This window comes from Lynx rufus, unplaced genomic scaffold (assembly GCF_022079265.1).
Source record: "Lynx rufus isolate CCGP_SWC_20201006 ecotype Redwood Valley unplaced genomic scaffold, mLynRuf1.p SCAF_39, whole genome shotgun sequence".
Classification (NCBI taxonomy): Eukaryota; Metazoa; Chordata; class Mammalia; order Carnivora; family Felidae; genus Lynx; species Lynx rufus.
The window spans coordinates 211900-238174 of NW_025814855.1; the positions used below are offsets into that span (position 1 = coordinate 211900).

At 45.2% G+C, this 26275-nt stretch overlaps 1 protein-coding gene across 5 annotated transcripts; it reads right to left on the bottom strand.

Annotated features, from left to right (window-relative positions):
- Positions 1 to 329: 329 nt before the first annotated feature.
- On the bottom strand, positions 330 to 25777 carry ZNF584 (zinc finger protein 584). 5 transcript variants are annotated; one of them, XR_006964843.1, is made up of 7 exons: positions 25374 to 25777; positions 24366 to 24492; positions 18990 to 19118; positions 16820 to 18381; positions 11451 to 11591; positions 4055 to 4090; positions 330 to 969 (listed from the first exon to the last, which is right to left on the bottom strand). XR_006964843.1 is itself a non-coding variant. In XM_047094423.1 (4 exons), exons 1-4 carry the CDS (start codon positions 25389 to 25391, stop codon positions 17375 to 17377), a joined length of 1281 nt encoding a protein of 426 aa, XP_046950379.1. In that variant the 5' UTR covers positions 25392 to 25777; the 3' UTR covers positions 15911 to 17374. The 5 variants fall into 5 exon arrangements, 1 of the variants encoding a protein (XP_046950379.1); XR_006964844.1 differs by lacking the exons at positions 330 to 969; positions 24366 to 24492 and adding an exon at positions 24245 to 24313 and having other exon boundaries at positions 3683 to 4090; XR_006964842.1 differs by lacking the exon at positions 330 to 969 and having other exon boundaries at positions 3683 to 4090.
- Positions 25778 to 26275: the final 498 nt, after the last annotated feature.

Here is a 26275-nt window from a genome sequence, read left to right on the forward strand (position 1 = left end):
TCTTCCTCTTCCTCCTCCTCTTCCTCTTCTTCCTCTTTCTCCTCTTCCTCCTCCTCCTCCTCCTCCTTCTTCCTTCCTCTTCCTCCTCTTCCTCTTCTTCCTTCTTCCTCTTCTTCTTCTTTCTTCTTCTTCTTCTTCTTCTTCTTCTTCTTCTTCTCATCCCCTCCCCCTCCTCCTCCTCTTCTTCTTCTTTTAATGTTTATTCATTTTTGAGAGAGAGAGCACAAGCCAGGGAGAGGCAGAGAGGGAGCTGCAGAATCTGAAACAAGCTCCAAGCTCTGAGCTGTCAGCACAGAGCCCAACAAGGGGCTCAAACCCACAAACCGTGAGATCATGACCTGAGCCAAAGTTGGGTGCTTAACCAACCAAGCCACCCAGGTGCCCCAAGGGTGCAGAACTTCTAAGATCCGCAGACCTGTGTAGCACCCATAATGCAAATCCAAATAAGTGTTTTATGAATTCCTATATTCTTCCTGAGCTGTTCACCTCGTGGCTGTCACCACACAAGAACTCTGACATTGAGAGGATAGAGCTCATGGTCTGGAGAGTGGTTTATGTGAATAACCAGAGTTTCCAGAAGATTGCATAGTCATGGCCTTCATTACCCCATTTCGGGTAGCCACCAAGGAAGTCTGTCCTTTTTAAGGGATGGGGAGACAACATGGTTGAATTAATATGGGTTTCTTAGATGTCTTGGTTTTCCAAGGAGAGCCAGATATGCAGATTTTTATGTGGCTTTTGGTTTTATGTTAGAAGCCATTTGAAAAAACATTTTGGTACAAAAGCAGTTTGACAAAACATGTATGTGGGCTATATACATTCCCCTGTGTCCTTCCATGAGACCTGGGGGGAGAAAGACCTGGAGTTTTCTGACATGAGAGGCTTCAGCATGCAGTATCCATCCATACTGCTTGGTGGATGAGAAGGCATTGTTGCTGCCTCCTCTTCGCGGTGACTTTTCCTAAAAGCCTAAAGGAAACAAGGAATGATAGCCACATCAGAGGCAGAACCCAAAACAGGCTTGCAGTCATCAAAATTTGCAGTAGGGCTGCTCAAGTACTCTCCAGCAGAGATGTTTGGGGGAATCCCACTCTGCTCAGACCTTCCTTCCTGGATGTAAGAATTATCTTGAAACAACATGGAGAACTCATGTGAGATCAGAGTTAAAGGCCAACTGAGCCACAAGAGGATCAAGCCTTCCAAGCAAATGGGGTAGGACAGACACTGGTCATCTCAATCCTTTGTACACTGTGTGGATGGCCATGGTTAGATTTCATAAATGGCCCCCAATTCATGGGTGAAGAATTCTTCTGTGGGTGAAGAATCTTCCTTAGAACAGCCTGGTCTCCTACTGGGGCTCAGTACACAGCAGCCAGTCTGTTGGAGAAGAAAGATTTTTGCCAGCGATGCCAGAACACTCCAGGCAAAGGCCTCATGGCCCTAACCTTATAGCTGTTCTGGATACCAGCCTATATGGGGCCTAGCAGTTACAGTGCTTTCAGTCCATTGACAATCCACCGACACTGTACATTCTGCCCTCACTAGTGATAGCTCTTCTCTGAGCTCTGTCCAGTAGTAGTTCTCTGAATTTGGACCTTTGCCTGTGACCTCCCCCATGAGGGACACCCTCTACAGTCTTCTCAACCTCTCCCAACCTTTCCTCCTCCAATTTGGTGTTAGCTTCTCTCTTCTCTGATGCCTGAACCTTTGGCCTGATGCCAGCCCTCTGCTACCCTTATGTTTTCTTACATGGTTGTACCCACAGGTGCAAATGTTTCAAACCTCAAGGGTATATTTGTCTTTCTGAAATCATTGATCTTGAAGACTAGTGCTAAACAAGGTGTTCTTATCATTTTAAAGGTCACATGACTTAGCTTGGGCTGCAATAACAAAATACCATAGACTGAGTGGTTTAAACAACAGATATTTATTTTCTTATAGTTCTGGAGGCTGGAAGTCAGAGATCAGAGTGCCAGCATGTTTGGGTTCCGGTGATGACCCTCTCTGTGGCTTGCTTTCTTGCTGTGTCCTCACATGGTAGAGAGAGAGGAGAGTGTGACCTTTCTTCCTCTTCTCACAAAGGCACCAATCCCATTATGGAGCACCACCCTCATGAACTCATCTAAAACTAATTACGTCCCAGGGGCACCTGGGTGGCTCAGTGGCTTAAGGGCCCAACTTCAGCTCAGGTCATGGGCTTAGGTCATGATCTCATGGTTTGTGGGTTCATGCCCCACATTGGGCTCTATGCTGACAGCTCAGAGCCTGAAGCCTGCTTTAGATTCTGTGTCTCCTTCTCTCTCTCTGCCCCTGCCCCACTCGAGCTCTGTCTCTCTGTTTCTCTCTCTCTCTCAAAAATAAATAAACATTATGGGGATGCCTGGGTGGCTCAGTCGGTTGGGCATCCAACTTTAGCTCAGGTCATGATCTCACGGTTTGTGGGTTCAAGCCCTGCATCGGGCTCTGTGCTGACAGCTTGGAGCCTGGAGCCTGCTTTGGATTCTGTGTCTCCCTCTTTCTCTGCCCCTCCTCACTCACACTTCATCTCTCTCTCTCCTTCACATATATATAAACATTAAAAAAAATTTTAATTAAAATAAATAAAAAACATTAAAAAATAAATAAATAAACCTAATTATGTCCCAGAGCCCTCTTGTCTAGATACCATCACTGGGATTAGGGCTTAAACATATGAAGTTTGGGGACATGCAGACATTCAGTCCATAACATCTATGGAAGGAAAGTGATTCTTTATGACCAGTATATGAAGTGGTAAGTCTTCAGGGTCACAGGACACAGTGTCAGTTTTATAGAATAAAACCAGTTGGTGACAGTGGTGAATATTAACACAAGGCGTGCCTGGGTAGCTGAGTCGGTTGAGCATCTGACTTCGGTTCAGGTCATGATATCAGGGTTCATGAGTTTGAGGCCTGCACCGGGATCTCTGCTGTCAGTGCAGAGCTCGCTTTGGATCCTTCTCTCCCCTCTCTCTCTGCCCCTCCCCTGCTCTCACTCTCGCGCTCTCTCTCAAAAACAAAACAAAACAAACCAAGAATATTAATGTTTATTATTTATTTTTCAGAGACAGAGTGTGAGCAGAGAAGGGGCAGAGAGAGAGGGAGACACAGAATCCGAAGCAGGCTCCAGGCCCAATGCGGGGCTCGAACTCACAGGCTGTGAGATCATGACCTGAGCTGAAGTCAGACACTTAACCGACTGAGCCACCTAGGGATGCCTGCTCCTTCATTTTATGAAGGGAAGGATAATAGCACAAATTACTTTTGTCTGGCATCCTCCACATTTAATAATTTGAAAGCACTTTTATCTACCAAATTGCAGATAAAAGAAAAAGTTAAAATTGACAAAATGAAGATGTCACCTTCTTAATTTTATTATAAAAGTAAAATGTTTCAATGATTTATCAATTTACAAGAAAAAGACTCAATTTTTAGCACAAAATATAGAAAACAGCCTTCACAGATATTTGGCTGCCAGGATTCTAAATATAAATGATTTTGCTGAAGGGCGCCTGGGTGGCTCAGTCGGTTAAGCGTCCGGCTTCTGCTCAGGTCATGATCTCACGGTCCATGAGTTTGAGCCCTGCGTCAGGTTCTGTGCGGACAGCACAGGCCTGGAGCCTGTTTTGGATTCTGTGTCTCCCTCTTTCTCTGCTCCTCCCCTGCTAATGCTCTGTCTCTCTCTGTCTCAAAAATAAATAAAAACATTTTTAAAATTTTTAAAAAACAAATGATCTTGCTGAAAGCAGACAATTTCTAGTAAGTGTTATGAGAAGAATTAAAGAACATAGTGATATATTGGGGTACCCATGGTGTCTTAACCTTTTATGTATCATTTTTCTCACTATAGCAGCTTGAATCCAGCAACTTTCTTCCCCAACTTGAAGGGGAGAAACCTCTCCACTATTTGGACCTCTGTTAGAACATTAACTACATCTTTGTAAAAGGAGATTTCAAAATGGAGCAAACAAGACTGGCTAAAAGGTCTCTTTTTAAAATAGAGTCAGGTGGGGGGGGGTTGGGGGGGGGTTACTCACAGAGCTGGATGTCCTGGTGGACCTGATGTGAAATTCCTGTGGAACAACAACACTTTTAAATGGTTTGCTAGGATTATTTACGTATTGAAAGTTTCTAGTTATGCTTTTCTAAAATTAATTAATTATTTTTAATTTATTTAAATCCAAGTTAGTTAACAGTGTAATAATGGTTTAAGGAGTAGAATTTAGTGATTCCTCAGTTACACATAACACCCAGTGCTCATCCCGACAAGTGCCCTCTTTAATGCCCATCGCCCATCTAGCCCATCCCAACCCACCTCTCTATAATTATGCTTTTTTTTTTTAATTTTTTTTTTTAACGTTTATTCATCTTTGAGACAGAGAGAGACAGAGCATGAACGGGGGGGTGGGGGGCAGCGAGAGAGGGAGACACAGAATCTGAAACAGGCTCCAGGCTCTGAGCGGTCAGCACAGAGCCCGACGCGGGGCTCGAACTCACAGACTGTGAGATCATGACCTGAGCCGAAGTCGGACGCTTAACCGACCAAGCCACCCAGGCGCCCCTCTATAATTATGCTTTTAAAAAAATACTAAAAATAAAGGTTCAAGCTGCCAAAATACATCACATAATTAATTGATTAAATTAAATTAAACAGGGTCAGGCATAAGGGAGGAGAAACTTATGTACATCCTCACTGGGGAAACCATGAACTTAAAAAATTTTTTTTTTTTTAGTCAGCTGCAAGCTCTCAGCCTGGACTTAATTTACTCCTCACCATGACACCTGAATCATCCACATTCTTCACTTCAAAAAAAGCCAATGTGATTTAATAAGTTTCAATCCCTCATTTGCATATTAACTCTACCAATCTCAGTTAACCTAATTTAAATCCCTGTTTTGCCTAGAGGAACTGAACATCTACTACACTCCTACCTAGCTTTTTGCCTGTATAACTCTACCCCTTCTTTGTCTTCTTTAGGATCCAATTCAAGTTTATACCTGAGTCTGTGTCTCCCAAATTGGAATTCTCATTGCCCAAGTATATGCTTATTTTCTTAAATTTTCAGTGAATTTTTGTTGGTTGACATCTTGTACACAACTTTTTTTTTTTTTACATTTTAAATTTATTTTTGATAGAGAGAGACAGAGCACAAGTGGGGAGGGGCAGAGAGAGAGGAAGACACAGATCCGAAGCAGGCTCTACACTCCGAGCTGACAGCACAGAGCCTGATGCAGGGCTGTAACTCACAAACCGCGAGATCATGACCTGAGCCGAAATTGGATGTTTAACCGACTGAGCCACCCAGGCGCCTTGAATTTTTTTTTTTTAATGTTTACTTTTGAGAGAGAGAGCGCGAGTAGGAGAAGGGCAGAGAGAAGAGGAGACAGAGAATCTCAAGCAGGCTCTGTGATGACAGCAGCGAGCCCCATGTGGGGTGAACCATGAGATCATGACCTGAGCTGAAGTCGGACTGACGCTCAACCAACTGAGCCATTAGGCACCGCCCCCCACCATCCGCCTTTTTAAAGTTTAATTATTTATTTTGAGAGAGAGAGTGCCCGCAAGTGGGGGAAAGGCAGAGAGAGAGAGAGAGAGAATCCCAAGTAGGCTCCACACCATCAGCACCATCAGCACCCAGCCCCATGTGGGGCTGGAACTCACAAACCAAACTGTGACATCACAACCTGAGATGAAATCAGGAGTCAGACACTTAACCGACTGAGTCACCCAAGTGCCCCCAGAACTTTTTTAGACTCTTTTGTATAACCTCATTTATTTTTTTCTTGATTGTTCATACTTAAAACAGAAGCCTACATTTGCCCAGAAGGCTATCACAGATCATTCATTTTTAGAAAATAAGTCTTGGGGCGCCTGGGTGGCTCAGTCGGTTAAGCGTCCGACTTCGGCTCAGGTCATGATCTCACGGGTCGTGGGCTCGAGCCCCGCATCAGGCTCTATGCTGACAGCTCAGAGCCTGGAGCCTGTTTCAGATTCTGTGTCTCCCTCTCTCTCTGCCCCCCCCCCCCCACTCGTGCTCTGTCTCTGTCTCAAAAATAAATAAACATTAAAAAAAAAAGTCTTTCCCAGAAATTCAGTTCACATTGATGAATTAATTGCCCTCATCCACACCTGCCAGTAGACAAATAACAAGAGAAAAACTAGTAATACTGATAGTATGTATGCTTTGAGGCATGACTTCAGTATGATTTGGAAAATGCTCTACTTATGGACCTCTATAGGAACCCATACAAATAAGAGACCATTACAGAACTTTTGATGCTCTGCTACAACTAAGGAGGTAGCTGTAATAAAAAGTGGACTTTTGCAAAACTGTTTCATGATATTACCTATAATGCAGAGTACCAGCAAAAATGGATTTATTCAGTAATAGCAGAGAATTACGATTGATTAGAGCAAGCTGTGACAAAACTTTATCCAATTCTGGAGATGAAAGGAAAGGAGGCTTTTTTATATAAGAAAGGAGAAGTTAGGAGGGGCTGTTGTAAACCAAAATTCCATTGGGGTAAACTGGGAGCTCAAAGGTGTAGTGTCTTCTCATTGGCTGGATTGTTTTGTTGTGTTTTTTTCTCATTGACTGGATTGTGACTGTCTCTCATGTCTCTCTTAGGCTGGGCTTTTGCCAATGTCAGGAAGGAAATCCTCCTTTCTTCTGCTGGAATGATGAACTACTGGTTTCTTCCTGTTGGGTCTGCCATTGATGACCAGTGGTAGGGCATGAGGGTCCTCTTCCTACCTCCCAAGTCCATTTTATAAGGTTTCCTTTATAAATGTTCATATTTACCCCTTTTGATCAAGATCTTTCCTTAAAACCTCACAGATCAAGGATCAGATTTTAGTGGTTTTGTCACTCAGTGCCAGAAAAAGGACCTTTCCTGGTTGTCATGTCCTAAGTTGGAGGGAAAGTGGAAACCGGTTGGAAACCACTTAAGGCCACATTTGAGTTAACATGGAAGGTTAGGAGAGAGAACTCCCAGACACTTCCCATCTATAATATAAATTTACCAAGATCATAAATATTGGAGATCATCTCTTTATTGGGTACATCATTCTTACAAAAGTTTGACCAGCAATGATATACAAAACTTAAAATTATTAAGTTTACAAAACAGAGGAAGTAACATGCTAATTCCAAATTGTATGATAGTTCTAAACCAGGACCTTAGGTCTGAAAGTAGCCAATTGAAATATTTATTGGCACTCTTTCTGACTCAGGGGAGTAAAGCTCTCACTATGGAGGCATACCTGGAGTGTGTATCCTCCTGGAAGTCTCCAATTAAGAGAGGCCATGAAAACAGAAGAGTGAATACTGCAGGAGCACACTGAAAGAACTGACCAAGTGAATTTGGGAAAATACAGTGCAAGTATAAACATGAAGCAATAGTTGATCAATTTTTTGCAAAACAGCAAAGTTTCAAAGATGTTTTAAAACAGTATCATTATCTCAAAAGAACTGTGTGGAACCAAATATGTTATTGATAATACAGCCTATAAACTTTAAATTCAAAAACCATGAATTTCAGTAAGAATCTCTGAATATCGGTTAATAGTTCATATTAAAGAAAGATTTTGTGAAGGGATGCCTGGGTGGCTCAGTCAGTTAAGGATCTGACTTCAGACTTCAGGTCATGATCTTACAGCTCATGAGTCCAAGCCCCACATCAGGCTCTATGCTGCCAGCTCAGGGCCTGCTTGGGATTCTGTCTCCCTCTCTCTCTGCCCCTTGTCCCCTCAAAATAAAAAACTAAACTTAAAAAAAAAATTATATATATATATATATATATATATATGTGTGTGTGTGTGTGTGTGTATACACATATATATGTGTGTGTGTATATTTTTAATATATATATTAAATATAAATTTTTGTGAATTCTGAAGCTTCTAACCCTTCAGAAAAAGCAAGAGAAAAATTAATTTGTCACAGGATCACAATGAGGCTGTTTCCAAAAGGCCATAGTCAAAAGAAGAGGTTTCCCCTTTCGTGAGGGCTTGGAAAATGCAGACAGGGGTCCTTTCTTCCCATAAAAGAGAGAGAAGAAGCAACAGTGAGAAAAAAATGCATGCAAGATCCAAACATCTTGGGAAAGTTATCTCATCAGATGTTGTCTGCTTCACTTTGGGAAATCTTTACTTTCAGATTAATAGGTGGTGTGCAGGTCCAGTCGGGTTTGGTTATTTCTTTAGCTCCATCATGTAAATCCAAGAGTCTATTGCCTGGAGTTTGGTGGCACAAGACTTGGTGTGAAGTTCCTGATAAGGGCCTTTCCAGTGAGGCAGTAGAGTCTTCTGGAGCAGTCTTTTCCTGGTTGTAAGGTGTGATGCTTAAGGTCATTGTCTTCCAGGAGCGCACTACCGAAGCATGGTTACTTTTAATAGAACCAACTAGGCTTTTACAATATTGAAGTATATGTTCTTTGTTCTTTTATCAACTGTGGATCAAAGGAGGCATGGCCAAATGCATTGACCATCCTGTGACTATCTCAAAGGGTGAGTCTGTGTTCCCAAAGGGGTGGATCTGAGGTTTAGAAGGACTAACAACTATGCTTTCAGCCAAAATATTTGGAAGACCTCTGTAAATTTTGCCAACGGACTCTTTTTTAAAGCATATTTATTCATTTTGAGAGACAGCATTGTCAGCACTGAGCTCAACACGGGGCTCAACCCACAAATCGTGAGATCATGACCTGAGCTGAAATCAAGTCAGAGGTTTAACCGACTGAGCCACTCAGACTCCCTACCAATTGAGTCTTAACCATGCTATCAGTGCATTCAGTTAACCCTGAGGATTGAAGATGGTATGCTAATGAAAGTTTTGTAAAACCAGCTAAACAGTGCAGACTTGTCAAAGCACCTGTCCAGTGAAATGGGTTCCCCTCGCACTATAGAGTTGGAGAGGGATTTTCCCAGGTAGGGATAATCTCTTCTGAAACAATTTTAGCCATGGTAGAATGACTGACCTGTCTACAAGGGAAAGCTTTGATCCAGTGAGAAAACATACAAACCATGATTAAAATATATTTATATCCACAAGATGGGGAAGCTGTATGAAATCCATTTTTTTAACAGGTTTCCCTGGATTATACTTTGGACAGATGGGATGAGTGAGGCAGGTACTTTGTGAGACCTTATTAATATTTCCCAACCAAAATTGGTTCATGAATGTTGTCATTTTCTCAGTAAACCAATGGTTTGACGCATGTACAGTTGTAAGTAGGGAGAATTTTAGAATTTCTGGTAGAGCTGGATTGTTATTTGCTCCAAACCAAAGTTCTCTATTACTATTGAACCAACAATTATTAGATTTTCAATACTGTTTTTCCTTTGGGTGTCTATGATCATTCCTCACCACCCAAATTATCACTTGGGATAACATCTCTTTGGACCAAGACAGAGGTTTGGCTACTGGCCTCCTTGCAAGCAGCATTTTTGGTGGAAATATCAGTGAGGCGCTTTCTTTTGGCCTCCAGGGAGTTGAGTCTGGAATGCCTGGAAAGCTTAATAATATCCAGAGCAGCTGGCAAAGGTATTACATGTAATAAAATTTGGACATAGGAGTCATTTTTAATTTTCTCCCCATTGGAAGTAGGGATATTGTTGTTTCCATAATATTCAAAAGTCATGAGTTACCCCAAAGGAATACTGACCATGGGTATAAATGCTTGCAGTTTTACCCTTGACTAAGGGTACACAAAATACACACATAAAATTAACATAAAAATACACAAAAACAAACTCAAAATGGATGACCTAAATATGAGACAGGAAACCATCAAAACCCTAGAGGAGAAAACAGGCAACAACCTCTTTGACCTCAGCTGCAGCAATTTCCTGCTCAACACATCTCCAAAGGCAAGGGAAATGAAAGCAAAAATGAAGTTATTGGGACCTCAAGATAAAAAGCTTCTGCACTGCAAAGGAAACATTCAACAAAATTAAAAGGCAACCGACGGGATGGGAAAAGATATTTGCAGATGACATATCAGATAAAGGCTTAGTATCCAAAATCTATAAAGAACTTACCAAACTCAACATCTGAAAACAAATTATCCAGTGAAGAAATGGGCAGAAGACATGAATAGACATTTTTCCAAAGAAGACATCCAGATGGCCGACAGACACTTAAAAAGATGCTCAACATCACTCAGCATCAGGGAAATACAAAGCAAAACCACACTGAGATACCACCTCATGCCGGTCAGAGTGGCTAAAATGAACAACTCAGGAAACAACAGATGTTGGCGAGGATGTGGAGAAATGGGAACCCTCTTGCACTGTTGGGAATGCAAACTGGTGCAGCCACTCTGGAAAACAGTGGGGAGGTTCCTCAAAAAACTAAAAATAGAACTACGCAGGGCGCCTGGGTGGCTCAGTCAGTTAAGCATCCGACTTTGGCCCAGGTCATGATCTCCCGGTTCATGAGTTCGAGCCCCACGTCGGGTTCTGTGCTGACAGCTCAGAGCCTGGAGCCTGCTTCAGATTCTGTGTGTCCCTCTCTCTCTGCCTTTCCCCCACTCGTGCTCTCTCTCTCTCTCAAAAATAAAAACATTAATTAAAAAATTAAAAAAAATAGAACTACCCTACGACCCAGCAATAGCACAACTAGGAATTTATCCAAAGAATACAGGAGTGCTGATTCATAGGGGCACATGTACCCCTATGTTTATAGCAACACTTTCAACAATAGCCAAATTATGGAAAGAGACTAAATGTCCGTCAACTGATGAATGGATAAAGAAGATGTGGTTCACATACAACAGAATGCTACTTGGCAATGAGAAAGAATGAAATCCTGCCATTTGCAACAATGTGGGTGGAACTGGAGTGTATTATGCTAAGTGAAATGTCACTCAGAGAAAGATAGATATCATATGTTTCCACTCATATGTGGAACTTGAGAAACTTAACAGAAGACCATAGGGAAAGGGAAGGGGAAAAAATAGTTCCAAACAGAGAAGGAGGCAAACCATAAGAGACTCTTAAATACAGAGAACAAACTGAGGGTTGATGGGGAAGGCAGGGGGAAGGGAAAATGGGTGATGGGCATTGAGGAGAGCACTTGTTGAGATGAGCACTGAGTGTTGTAAGCAATGAATCATGGAATCTACCCCCAAAACTAAGAGCACACTGTATACACTGTATGTTTGCCAACTTGACAAAAAATTATATTTAAAAAAAAAGACCTAAGTTATCATATAATCTAGAGCAGTATAAGGTGATACGTGCCAGGGATGAGTAAATTGAAGGCTGGACAAATCCATGACAAATGTCCTATGTAGAGTCAACAATGTCCATAAAAAAGATAAATCTCTGATGGAAGTCCTCAGGCCATCCCTCGTCAGAGATGGGCCCCCGGACAGGAAAGGTCAGGTCCTGTGGGAAATGGGCAACCAGGGGGCTGGATCTGCAGTTACCTTTGGAAATTTTACTTTGCCGCATGGAGAAGAGATGGGGATGAACCTCTGAATGTGGTGGCATCCATGAAGGGTGACATTACACTACAGCAAATCCAGCTGCTCTTCTAGGTCTCAGACTCCAGGTCCGCCCAGTGCAAACTATGGGGAAATGGAAATATTAAAATTAATCATTAGTACTGACAGAGTGATAGATACACAGATTAGTGGGACAAAACAAAGAACCAAATGAACCCACACATAAAGGCCCAACTGATTTTTGACAAAGATGCAAAAGAACTTAAATGGAGTAAGAATATGCCTTTTAACAGATAAATGGTAATGGAGCAAATGGACGCCCACAGGTAAAATATAAGTAAATAAACAAAAATTAAACCTTACCTAAATTTCACACCTTGTAAAAAAAACTCACTCAAAAGGAATCATAGATTTAAATATAAAACAAAACTATAACATTTTAAGGAGAAAATTGGGGGGACTTAGGATCAAGTGAAACGTTCTTAGACTTGACCTTAAAAGCACAATTCATAAAAGGAAAAAATGACAAATTGGACCTCATCTAAGTCATTTTTCTTAAAATGAGAAAACTCCAGGGGTGCCTGGGTGGCTCAGTCAGTTAAGCATCTGACTCTTGATTTCAGCTCAGGTCATGATCTCACGGTTCGTGGGTTCGAATCTTGCATCGGGCTACACTGGCAGCGTGAAGCCTGCTCAGGACTCTTGCTTTCCCCCCTCTTTGTCCCTCCCCCACCCCAAAATAAATAAATAAACATTTTTTAAAAATGAGAAAGCTGCAGAGGTGAGCAGGTTAGTGGCTGCCGGGGGTTAAACATGAGGGGGTTGTTATAAAGGAGTAGAATGAGGGAAGTTGTCGTGGTATTTCAGCAGTTCCATATCTTGATTGAGGTGATGTTACATGAAGTTACACGTGATAGAATCATATAGAACCACACACACGTATCTGTGTGCATATGTAAACTGGTGGAATTTGAATAAGCTCTGTGGACTGCAAAAAAGTAGAATCATTAAATATTAGATTAAAAACAAAGTCACAGGGGAGCCTGGGTGGCTCAGACGGTTAAGCACCGGACTTTGGCTCAGGTCATGATCTCACAGTTCGTGGGTTCACGCCTCGCGTTGGACTCTGTGCTGACAGCTCAGAGCCTGGAGCCTGCTTCAGATTCTGTGTCTCCCTCTCTTTCTTCCCCTCCCCCACTCGCACTCTGTCTCTCTCTCTCTCTCTCTGTCTCTCAGAAACAAATAAACATTAAAAAAATAAAATAAATAAACAAATAAATAAAAACAAAATCACAGCCACACAAAAGAAGCTGCCATGATGACTAAAAGCCATGATAACTTCCTTTCACTAGAAGGTAAAGGCCAATTGCAGAGTCACTTGAGTTCCCAGTAGACAGACATGACGACAAACCCAGAGGTCCTGAAGTGCAGAGAACCAAGAGGGGGCTCAGTTGATACCCTAAAGGATGTCCTTTCATAGCCCCTGTCATAGTTGCCAGTTGTATGGTTTCTTGAGGGATATCTGTCTCCCCATGTCTCAGTCCACCATAGACCAGGTAGCTTACAAACAACAGAAACTTATTTCTTGCATTACTAGGGGCTGGGAAGTCCAAGATCAGGGTGGCAGGAGATTCAGTGTCTGGTGAGACTCCAGGAAGGAAGGAAGGTGTTCTCAGGGGATCTCTTTTCTGAGGGCACTAATATAATTCATGAGGGCTCCACTCTCAGGACCTAAGCACCTCCCAAAGGCCCCACCGCCAAATATACCACACTGGGCATTAGTTTTTAATCCATGAATTTGGGGTGGGGGACTTCAGTCTATATCCCCCTACTAAAATGTCAGCTCCATGCCCTTATGTGTTTCTTCCCTGATGGGCAAGTTCAGTCTCAGCATACAGTAGCAATTCACATAGCATGAGATAAATATGTAAGCAGACTCAGGTAACTTACTTGAGTGCAGAAAGAAGGATTTACTACCTTTTTCTATGGTGTCCTTCTCTCTCCCTCCCCAGAGTCAGCTGTGATGATGGGGCTGTGGTCTCAGCCCAGCACAGTCCTGCAGGGCAGCCAAATACTAGCTCAACAAAAATTCCATTTCCTGGGGTCCTACTGTGTGTCAGGCCCTGCGGCAGACACGCTTTATCTCAATATGATGTGCAATACAGAGATTTAATGTGCAAACAGATCAGAGAACAGGGCCATAGCAGAGAATGGTTGGAGTTCGGAGGAAATGAAATAGGGAGGTGACAGAAAGATACAACCACGACTTCTGAGGAGGTGACTCCAGGGGAAGAGGATTCTGGACAGAGGCAACTTCAGGGCAGAGGCCTCAGGCAGGACTGAGATGGTGCATTTGAGAGCGAGGAGAAGACTCTAACCCATGCTGGAGGAGGAGGGCATGGAAACCAGGTCATGCAGGCCCTGTAAGCTGGGATGAGGAGTTTGGTTTGTTCTAAACCAAATGGGAACCACAGATGGACATGCTGCTCTGAGGGAGGCCTGGGCTGCGTGTGGTGATACCGGTGGAGGGGGACAGTTTCTTTGTGCGGGTGCCATGCTGCTGGGAGCTTCTGGAGCGGGGAAGGGCAACTCAGAGAAGGCAAGTGAACACTTGATAGACCTTTAGGTTGGTGGAATCTGAGCCTCATGTCTGACATGGCTTTGATCTGTCCATGGGTACCGTACCCCAGGAGGCTCTGCCCTGAGATGTCCTTGGCAGGAGTAGTGGGGGGAACCACTGCAGGGAAGGACTACATGTTAGGCAGAACTCTTTTCCTTCCGGGGCACTTAAACCCAAATGTAAGTGGTTTTGCCAAAATAAAATTATTGATTCATCCATCAAGCTCACAGGACAGCTTTAGGCACAACTGGATGCAGGGCTCAGTGAGATCAAAAGGGCTTGTCTCTTATCTCCACTCAGCTGCCTCTTTTGGCTTAGTTTTCAGGCATGCATCTCTTTAAAGAGGAAAAGTTGCTGCTGGCAGCCCCAACTCCCAAATCCTGGTGCATGAACTCCAGGGTCCACAAGAGGGTTCCCCTTTCCTCACAATTCCTTGCAAGTCCTTTGAATGCCTCTCATTAATGCACCTCAGGTCACATGACCACCCTTGACCCCCCCCCCCCCATCATTATAGCTTTGGGTTGAATATGCTCTGATGACCAGGCCTGATGCATATACTCAGTAAATATAGGTGCGGAGATAGGGCCTTTGGGAGGTAATTAGATTTAGATGAGGGTGGGTCCTCCGTTACAGAATCAGCATCCTTATAAGAAGCATAGAGACACCAGAACTTTCTTTTTCTCTACTATGTAAGGACACAGCAAAAAGATGGCCATCTACAAGCCAGAAGAACTCTCATCAAAGAACCAAATTGGCCCACACCTGGGTCCGGGACTTCCCAGTCCCTAGCACTGGGAGAAATAAATTTCTCTTGCTTAAGCCGCCCAGTCTCTGGTATTTTCTTATAGCAACTGAACAGACTGAGACACTCACCAAGAGATGAAGGAGGTTCCCCTTACGGGCATCTGCAGAGCAAGATGGTGTCTGTTCTCATGAACCAGTTCACAGAGTCTTTTAAGACAAGGTATCAAACTGAGAATATTCAGAATTTCAACCTTGCTCTCCTGCTTAATTACTATGGAGACACACACATTTACTCCTATCACCAAACTGTCTTGTTGACTGTGAGAAAATAAACAGAAACCTGCCCTGCTGACCGGGGACCAAACACATCACATAGCACAGTGAGAAAAGAAGTACTATGCCTCTGTAGATGAACTTAAAAATCAAGAAACACACTAGTCCCAATCTCAGTGAAGACTTCTATGTTGCTAAGTCTTTAACAAACCCAAATGTATCCCTCAATTTCAAACGTGCAGCAGATGTAATCGTGAGGACAAACTTAGGGGTAGCACTGGGTTTGTGTCCGGCCAGACATCAAAGCACAGAGAGGGCAGAGAAAGAGGAAGAAGGTCACTCCAAATGAGGAAGTGAGGGGTCTCATGAAGAAATACCATCTTGGTTTAACTGTGGAAGGGGTATTCTTGAAAGAGGTAGAGAGGCTGGGGAGGCATTCCTGATAGGCTGAGGGCACATATAAAAATGCCCAGGGGCACAGAACTGCTGGGTGGACTCCAGAGGAGAGCTACCCCTGGCTGCGGGAGAGGGCAGTCTCAGGGCAGCCAAGACAGAAGCTGCAAGGATGGGCTGCTGGCACTGGCTTTCCAGGTGAGATTTGAGCTAACTGATACCCAAACTGATACCCTGGGCAAGTCATCTACCCTGGGCAGATGTTCCAGCATCACCTGGAAAACATTACCCTTCACCCCCTCCCCAGCAGGTTGGCTGCTATACAAGCAACCCCAATGGGAGACCAGAAAGCTGGTTCAGAGGACCCTTCACCCATGTGCTCAGGGCCATCTGATCTAACCAAGGCCACCCATACAAGGTACAAAGGATTGAACTCTAATGACTGATGTCTACCCTACCCCAAGAACTGAGCCCTACTTGGTTCAGCTGGACTTTAACTCTGCTACAACACAGACCAACCCCCACCCCCACCCCCACCATGCTGCAGGCAAACAATTACTATACGCAGGGAGTAGGGCCTGAGTAGGCCTGGAGGTGGGCATATACTTCACAGTGTTGGGAAGAAACTGAGCAGACTGGCCAAAAAGTCCCCTGACTATAAGCCTGCCTGGGCTTCTACCCTGTTTCTACCCCCAGTCCTCCTGCCATCAGGGGTGGGGGAGAAGCATCACTCCAGTTATAGGAGGCAGCAGTCATTTCCAACCCCAACACATGGTAATGGCTGAGCACTGTGGCTCAAAGCCCCTTAAGCCTAGGGTCACCATTCTCTCTCCAACGTGCTTCAAACGAACATTCTCTTCTTGACAGGAAGCATAACTTTTGGAACAGGGACACAGCTACAACCAACATACAAGTTTTGCTGAACTGACATTTTATTGACCTTTGGGAAATTAGTTTCCAAAATTTTTTAAATCAAAAGACCCCACAAACCAGAGGATACGGGTCCATATGTTGGTTCGACCACTTCTTTCCTCTGTGCCCTGGCACACTGGCAGCAAAGACAATGAAGGCCACAGTACGCAGAGACACTAGGAACATTGGCCACATCCCAGGACAACAGGATCTTCCTTCTCTCAGGACCAGGGTGATGGCCATGAGGTGAACATCCTGCTATCCCCAGTAAGGCAACAAAAGTCAAGGACCCCTTACCACGGAAGCCAGTCCTTCTATTCATGAGCCCAGTTTTGTTCTCAATCTCTTCACACACAGTGATCAGAACCCCCAATATTAAAGATGGCTTAAACAATAAAGCTTTTATTACCATACATTCCAGGGAAGTGTGAGACAGTCAGTTCCAGGGTTGGATAAATCCATGACAGGTACCATGCGTAGTGTAAACGATGTCCATGGAAAGGATTAACCTTCTCTGGAAGCCCCCAGTAGACACAGCTCAGCTACTCTTGACCAGAGCTTGGTCACAGGCATACCTGAACCAGTTGGAGGGAGCAAATGAGGCCCATCACGGACTCCACCACTCATGATTCTCTCCTTTAAAGAGTGGCGACCATGGAGGTCTTGCTGTTCCAGGGCACATTGCGGTGCCTGATGCACACCTTGGGCACCTGCCAGGTGGTGGAGCTGAGATGGTTTGTATCACGGAAACTGGCAGCAACTTAACACTGCCAACAGCCTAGGCAGGTCCAAGTGCAACCTAGCTCCTGAAAACTTCCCACACACCTGCCACCCCAGCGCATGTGTTGGGGTGTGCCAGGTTTAGCTTTCAAATGGCTACTCTCCTCTCCTTTCTGGAGTGAGGTTTTTCATGTTGAACAAGGTGCCAGCCCTAGCTACAGGCTTTCCAACATCCCCTGTCTTCTTATGGCCTTTCTCCAGTGTGGACTTTCTTGTGCTGAAGAAGGGTAGAACTATGTTTGAAGGCTTTCCCACATTCTGTACACTCATAGGACCTCTCTTCAGTGTGGAACTGCTGGTGCCGATTGCGGTAGGACCTGGTGGTGAAGGTCTTCCCACACAGGCTGCACTCATAGGGCCGTTCTCCAGTGTGAACTTTCCAGTGCTGATACAGGCCAGAGCGGGTCACATAAGTTTTCCCACATTGCTTGCACTCATAAGGCCTTTCTCCAGTGTGAACTCTCTGATGAAGAATGAAGCTATGGTTGTATTTAAAGAACTTCCCACATTCCCTGCACTCATAGGGCCTTTCTCCAATGTGAACTTTCCGGTGCCGAATGAGAGTAGACAGAACGCTGAAGGCTTTCCCACATTCGCTGCACTCATAAGGCCTTTCTCCAGTGTGAATTCTCTGGTGCAGAACGAGTGCATCTTTGCGGTTGAAGGTTTTGCCACATTCATCACACTTGAAAGGTTTTATGCCCGTGTGAACCTTCTGGTGCTTCCTCAGTTTAGAGGGATAACTAAAGGCCTTTCCGCACTCAGTACACACATGGGATGTTTCTCCAGTGTGAATTTTTTGGTAATTAACATGGGTGGACTTCTCCTTGGGGGCATTTCCACCTTTTGGACATCTAAAGGGTCTCTCTTTGGGGTGGGTTACCAGGTGGTCAAGGAGCGCAAAGGCCTTTGGGAAGGCTTTCCCGCAGTCACTGCACTTGAAGGCCTTCTGTGTGGCGTGGACTGCCTGCTGCTGTTGGCTACTGGAGCTGGGTTGGAAGGCTTCTCCATGCTCGGTGCTCCTGTGTGGCTTCCCCTTGCTGTGGGTGGCCTGGTGCCGGAGAAGACCTAAGGTGGTAGGCACGTCCTTCCCAGACTCCCCAAGCAGAGAGGGCTTCTCTGACAGGTAGACTCTGTAACTCTTCATCTGCTCTGTAGGGGTTTCCCCACCCTTCAGGCTACATGGACAACCTGAAACATAAAAGCCAGTTACCGAGAGCTGGATTAGAGAGAGGAGGTACCTACATCACAAACACACATCAGACATACCAGAAAGCAGTCCACAGAATTGCCAGGAGGTTGCTAGAAGTCTGGGTGAGAAACGGCTGGCCCAGTAGAACAGGGCTCTGCCAGATCACAGAGTAGGAAAGACCTCAGCAGGGATAAGAACACAGAGATGGGAGCAGTGCCAGGAGAAGAGGTGAGGCCACCAGGTCACTCCTTGCAATGTGTTTCAAGAAGGGCCTCCACTGCTGGTCAGTGGGCACTGTGAAGAGGATGCGTCTGCACAGATGAAAAGGCAGCTGTAACAGAGTAGCTGGTCTTGAAGTATTATTTAAGGATGTGGGCACATCTCAAGTCACTGGTGGCTCTACACTGGCGTGGAGAACAGGGAGGGGGGTCATCTAGGTCCTGAGAGTCATGGTAGGGACAGAAATCGCATACTGTGTCCACAAGGGAGAGGAAAGGTGGGAACAGTGTGTGGTCGCTGGCCTCAGTACCAAAAAGCCAAAGCACACAGATGAGCAGCATGCTGTGAGCCCATCACTGAAACCAAGACATGTCCCAGCCCTACTCACCAGGACCAGGACCAGGACCGCTCCTGGCCTCAACTCTGCTGACCAGAGTCAGGTCCACCATGCTGGGAACCCAGAACTCTTCTTCACTCTCCAGCTGCGCAACCACATGGCACCTTGAAGATGCAAATCCTGGGAGGGAGAACGGCAGTAAGAGGCCAACCCAAGCCAAGGCTTACCCACTCCGTCCCCCACCAAAGGAAGCGCATGTCACCATGGCAACCATGAAGGAAACCGAGTATGAGAAAAACAACATCCTCGGGGCACCTGGGTGGCTCAGTAGGTTGGGCGTCTGACTTCAGCTCAGGTCATGATCTCACGGTTCCTGAGCTCTAGCCCCACGTCAGGCTCTGTGCTGACAGCTCAGAGCCTGGAGCCTGCTTTGGATTCTGTGTCTCCCTCTCTCTCTGCCCCTTCCCTTCTCATGCTCTGTCTCTCTCTCCCACTCTCAAAAATAAATAAGCATCAAAAACATTTTTAAAAAAAAGAAAAGAAAAAAACATCTTCTGCACAATTAAACATGTGTTACGCAGGTAGACCCCATGTTGTGTTTTACCATAATCTTTTAATAGAGCCTCCCATGAAGTAAAACTGACATAACTTAAGTAAAAAATAGACAAACGATAATAGTTGGAGAACTTTCAATAATGGACAGAATCACTAGGAAGAAAACAAATAAGTATACAGCACTTGAATAACACTAAAAATCAACTAGACCTAACAGACATCTATAGAGCATGCCACAATACAGCAGCAGAATGCATATTCTCACATGCTCACATGCACATGGAACATTCTCCAGAACAGACCACTTGATGGGAAACAGACTTTCGAGGACTGAAATCACAAAAAGTATGATCTCTGACCACAAAGGAATTTTTTTTTTTTTAATTATTTTTGGGACAGAGAGAGACAGAGCATGAACGGGGGAGGAGCAGAGAGAGAGGGAGACACAGAATCGGAAACAGGCTCCAGGCTCTGAGCCATCAGCCCAGAGCCCGACGCGGGGCTCGAACTCACGGACCGCGAGATCGTGACCTGGCTGATGTCGGACGCTTAACCGACTGCGCCACCCAGGCGCCCCTGACCACAAAGGAATTAAAATAGAAATCAACAACAGAAAGAACTTTGGGAAACTCAGAAATTTATGGAATTTAAATACAACACTCCTTTTTTTTTTTTTTCAACGTTTATTTATGTTTGGGACAGAGAGAGACAGAGCATGAACGGGGGAGGGGCAGAGAGAGAGGGAGACACAGAATCGGAAACAGGCTCCAGGCTCTGAGCCATCAGCCCAGAGCCTGACGCGGGGCTGGAACTCCCGGACCGCGAGATCGTGACCTGGCTGAAGTCGGACGCTTCACCGACTGCGCCACCCAGGCGCCCCTAAATACAACACTCCTAAATGACCAAAAGACAACTACAGAGCACTCTGAAATGAATGAAAATGAGAATACAACATGCCCAAAGTAATGGGACATAGCAGTGCTTAGAAAATAGGAAATTAGAGCTATAAACACCTCTGTGCTGTCTCACTTCTAACAATCTGACACCAGAAGTGGGTAGGTACAGGGCAGGTGTTCCACACCACTTCTCCAAATCTCAGACATCAAGCTGGTGTCCAAGGATTCCATTCAATTCTCATATTAACTACCCAGAGTCAGCGTCAGATCCCACAGATTAAGGGCTCAGTCCCACAGGACTGCTGCTACTTCAGACATCAGTTGAAAGTCCCAGACCTCCCACACTTCTTACCAAGTGGCTATAAATCAGGGATTCCCACAATTATTGATCCCTTCTCAGGTTCAATAGTTTGCTATAATGGCTCACAGAACTCAGGAAAAGAGTTTACTTACTATACCAGTTTATTATAAAATATACAACTCAGAAACAACCCAATGGATGAGATGCAAAGGGCAAAGTATGCCAGGGTAGAGATGGGGGTGGGGGTTGACGAAGTAGAGGGTTAGAGGCATTCACGCCCTCTGGTGGTGCCACTTTCCCAATAACCCAGAAGCTCTCTGGAGCCTATTGTTTAGGAGTTTCTATGGAAATTTCATTATGATATATAATTAATTAAAGCATGGGCCACTGGTGATTGGTTCAGTCTTCAGCCCCTCTAAATCTCCCTGGAGGGTAGGGTTAGGGGACTGGGAGGATAGGGGGTGGGGGCAGCTCAATTTTTAACCTTCCAATCATGCCCTAGTCTTTCTGGTGGCCACCCCCTATCCTGAAGCTATCTAGGGGCTCCCAGCCACCAGCCATCCCATTAGCACACAAAAGATACTCATCATTTCAGAGATTCCAACAGTTTTAGGAGCAGTGCTAGGAAGTGGGAACAAAGACAAAATATATATTTCTTTTATGTCACAGCACCCATATTTAAAAAGAGCTCAGGGGCACCTGGGTGGCTCAGTCAGTTAAGCATATGACTCTTGATTTCAGCTCAAGTCATGATCTCATGGTTCATGAGTCTAACCCCTTGTCGGGATCCTGGCTCACAGTGTGGAGCCTGCTTGGGATTCTCTGTCTCCCTCTCTCCCTCTGCCTCTCTCTCTCAAAAATAAATAAATAAACATTTAAAAAAAAAAATTTAACGTTTATTTATTTATTTTTTGAGACAGAGAGAGACACAGCACGAATGGGGGAGGGTCAGAGAGAGAGGGAGACACAGAATCCGAAACAGGCTCCAGGCTCTGAGCTGTCAGCACAGAGCCCGATGCGGGGCTCAAACTCAGGGACCACGAGATCATGATGTGAGCCGAAGTCGGACACGTAAACGACTGAGCCACCTAGGTGCCCCTAAATAAACATTTTTAAAATAATTTAAAAAAATTAAAAGATCTCAAACCAATAGCCTAACTTTAGTCCTCAAGGAACAGGAAAAAGAAAAGCAACTAAACTCAAAGCTAACATAAGAAAGGAAATGGTAAAGAACAGAGATAAATGAAATAGAGATTAGAAAGAGAGAATCAGTGAAACCAAAATTAGGATCTTTGAAAAGATTAGCAAAATTGAAAAACTGCTACCTAGACTGACAAGAAAAAAATAAAAGAATCAAATTATTAAAAAGAAAAATGAAAAGGGGGACATCACTAACAAAATTACAAAATAGAAAGTTAAAAAAAATTTTTTTAACGTTTACTTATTTTTGAAAGAGAGACAGAGTGTGAATGGGGAAGGGCAGAGAGAGGAGACACAGAACCTGAAGCAGGCTCCAGGCTCTGAGCTCTCAGCATACAGCCTGACACGGGACTCGAATTCACGAACCATGAGATCATGACCTGAACCGAAGTCAGACACTTAACTGACTGAGCCACCCAGGCATCCCTAGAAAGGTTTTTTTTTGTTGTTGTTGTTTTACATTTATTTATTTTTGATAGAGACGGAGTACAAGTGGGGGAGGAGCAGAGAGAGAAGGAGACACAGAATCCGAAGCAGGATTCAAGCTCCGAGCTGTCAGCACAGAGCCCCACACGGGGCTCGAAACCACAAACCATGAGATCATGACCTGAGCCAAAGTCAGACACTTAACCAACTGAGCCACCCAGATGCCCCACCCCTAGAAAGGGTTTTAAGGAAATACTATGAACAACTGTACTGTATGCCCACAAATTAGATAACTTAGATAAAACAGACAAATTCCTAAAAAAGCCACAAACTACCAAAACTGACTCAAGAAGAAACAGAAAGTCTGATTATATTTAAACAACAAAACTTCCCCCATGGGGGTAAGAAAAAAAGTCAGCCCAGAGGGCTTCACTGATGAATATTAACACTGAAATAAAAATTTCCACCAATACTTGACACACTCTTCCAGAAAACAGTAGAAAAGGGAACATTTCCCAACTCATCCATTGAGGCCAAAATTACCCTCATACTCAATTAAAAAAAAAAAAAGACATTATGAGGAAACTACACACTGGTAACTCTTACAAATAAAGATGCAAAACTCTTCAACAAAATACTAGCAAAGCCAATCCAGAAATACATAAAAGGATTATAAACTACGACAGAGTGAAAAACGTCCTAGTAACACAAGGTTGAACTATGAAAATCAATTACTGTAATACTCTGTGTTAACAGAATAGACAATAAAAATCACACAATCATCTCTTTTTAATGTTTATTTATTTTTTTATTTTGAGAGAGAGAAAAAAAAAACACATGCAAGCAGGGGAGGGGCAGAGACAGACAGACAGACAGACAGACAGACAGAAAAAGAGAGGGAGACAGAGAATCCCAAGCAGGCTCCACACACAGCACAGAGCCCAACTCGGGTCTTGATCTCATGAACTGTGAGACCATGACCTGAACCAAAACCAAGACTCCGACACTTAACCGACTGAGCCTCCCAGGCCCCTGCACATGATCATTTCCATACACATGGGAAAGTACTAGACAAAATCTAATGACCTTTCATGATAAATGCACTCGACAAATTGAGAAAAGAAGGGAAATTCCTCACCTGAAAAGGTGAGCTGCAAAAAACCCACAGTGATTATTAGTGAAAGACTAAATGCTTTTCCCATAAAATTGAGAATGAGACAAGGATATCTACTCTCACTAATTCTATTCAATAAAGTACTTGAAGTTCTAGCCAGGTCAGTTAAGCAAAGGAAGAAGTAAAGATATCTCTATTGGCAGATGACATCACACCACATATATGGAAAATATCAAGGAGTTCACTAAAAAAAAAAAACTATTAGAACTAATAAATGGGTTTAGTAAGGCCACAAGACACAAAATCACTATACAAAAATCTATATTTCTATACACTAGCACTGAACAATCTAAGATGAAGTTAAAACAATTCCACTTAAAATATCATCAGAAGGAATAAAATACCTAGGAATAACTTTAGTCTTATATGCTGAAAACTACAAAACACTGTTGAAAAAAGTTAAAGACGACTAAATAAATGGAAAGACATTTCATGTTCTGAATTGAAAGATATTAAGTGGCAATACTCCCCTAACTGAGCTACTGATTCGAATTCATGGCTCAAGCTTGGACCAGGGAGGACCCTATAAATTTTCTTTTGAAGAAAGAAGGCAAAACCCAGAGCACAGAGAGGCCATGACTTCAGCAGACTCACAGAGACAGTCAGGGCTGAGTGGGATTTGTTGGGCAAACTGTAAACTTCTGAACCCCAAGCCCTACTACAGGAGGCAGTGGGGCAACAGCTATTGAGGCTGCTAACAAGGCTGCTCAGAGAGAGGCAGGGGAAGAACACACAGCCCATTGCCAGTACTCACAGCACCAACCACAGGGAACCTGGGAAGGAAGCAGCCTCTGTGGTGGGGTTTTAGGATGAGCACAGCTTCCTATGGGTAAAAGGCAGAGACGGTCTGTTAGGAAAGAGTGTGAGAGACTTACCCAGCGAGCCAATAAGTGCAAAGTTCTCTAGCATCACATCACGGTAAAGGCTCCTCTGAGTCAGATTAAGGAGCTCCCACTCCTCCCGGGAGAAATACACAGCCACATCCTCAAAGGTCACCAGCCCCTGTAATGATGGATTGAACTGAGCCTTAGGGGTCAATAGTGGGCAGACAAGCCAACCAAAACACAGACAGAGGAACACATCTAGGGCCTTGATCAGTGTCCCAAGGTCCTGCCTCATCTCTCACTGACATCAACTTTCCCTTTAAGCCCCAAACCCCTACTTCCACTCGACACATACCCTCTACCTCCCTCCTCCTAAGCCTCTTACCTCAGAGGATTGCCAGGGCCCCCAATTCCATTGGTGCCTCTCTCCTCATGTTACTATTGGACTCTGCATCCTGCCCACAGCAACAACAGGCTGGTGACCAGATAGATGCCATCTATGTTCCCAGGCAGACACACAGGTCTCACCCTATCTCCTGCTAGCCAATTCCCTCTAAGTCCCAGAGATCGGCTCCCAGAGACAAGCAAACCTAGGCTCACCCTTCTGGTTTTGCCCCGGTGTCTGACATGCACAGAACTCTTTGTACCACAACTTGTTAGAGCTCCACACCCCAACACAATCTCACCCGTTCAGCCCATTGGCAACTCGCTGGACTTCCCTTACATGCCCATTCTGCACACAGTGTCTCCGGTAACACCACTGAGAGCAACCACAATACCATCCTCACTCAGTCCAGCCCCACTCCTCCATGGCTCGGTGTTAAGGGCATCCCCGCCTCCGCACTCTGCACTGAAGACCTCCCTACCCAGGCCTGTCCCTCGCTTCAACTCTCAGCCGACCAGACCACACATGGATCTCCAAGACCCCTCTTCCACCTCTGCCTCTGACCAGGCTGCCCCTTCACCTGCACAGCCTTCCCCGCTTCTCCTGAGCTCATTCAGAACCCGACCCACTGGGTGGGGTCAGGGCTGTCAGAGCCTCTGGCACCTTCCACTTACCAGCGCCTCCTCGGCCATGGGAAGCTGTGGACGGAGCTTGGCTGCGATAGGCGCCGAATTCCGGTCTACTCAGCTCAAATCCGTACCTACCACCCCGCCTTGGGCGCAGGAACCTCCGGCCGACCGCGGAACCTTCGAAGCTAGGTCTCCTCCGTGTAAAATGTGCTCAAAGACCAGGGAACCGCCCGCGGGAGGCCCTGACCCTCCGGCACCCGTTCCGCAGTGGGCGACACCGAGTCTTAGAAAAATGGGGTTATTTCCGAGGGTCACGGCGCGCGCACAGGTGCCACGAGGGTCCCCGACCCTCTTCTCGGCAACGCGGCTCTCCAAGTGCTGGTCTCCACCCACAGCTGCAAGAAGAGCACAGCTAGAGCAACGCCGAAGTCCGGCCGCCTCCAGACGCCTTCATTAACTTAGCTCCAGCGTCACTTTAGGGCCTCATTTCCCAGCTCCCCTCGCGGTGCCGCTTGCTCGTTGCCAAGGCGACAGGAGAGGGCGCTGCTGTGCGCTCGTACGGACGTAGCCAATGACGGCCCCAGAGAGGAGCTTTTCCGCGGTCCGTGGAGGTGGGACTTCCGGCGTCGCCCTCCTTCGGAACCACGTCCGGCAGACGGACTGCGTAACTGCGCGGAGGCGGGAATTTGGGAGGCCCCTCAGAACGGTGGAAACTGGAATATAGAGGGCCGGAGAGGAGGCTGCGCGCTCTGTACGCGGCTTAAGCTCGGCAAGTGTTTTTGGCGGTAAAGAGGCATCACCTTCGGGTCTCACCTCCATCAAAACCCATCCGTGCCCGCCGCCGCCCAGGAGTCATCGCCCCGTACGCGGTGTCTGCTTCACGGAGCAGGAGACGGAGCTCAGAAAAGCCTCTCCAGCCTGAGTTCAGTGAGGAGCTGGGGACCAGC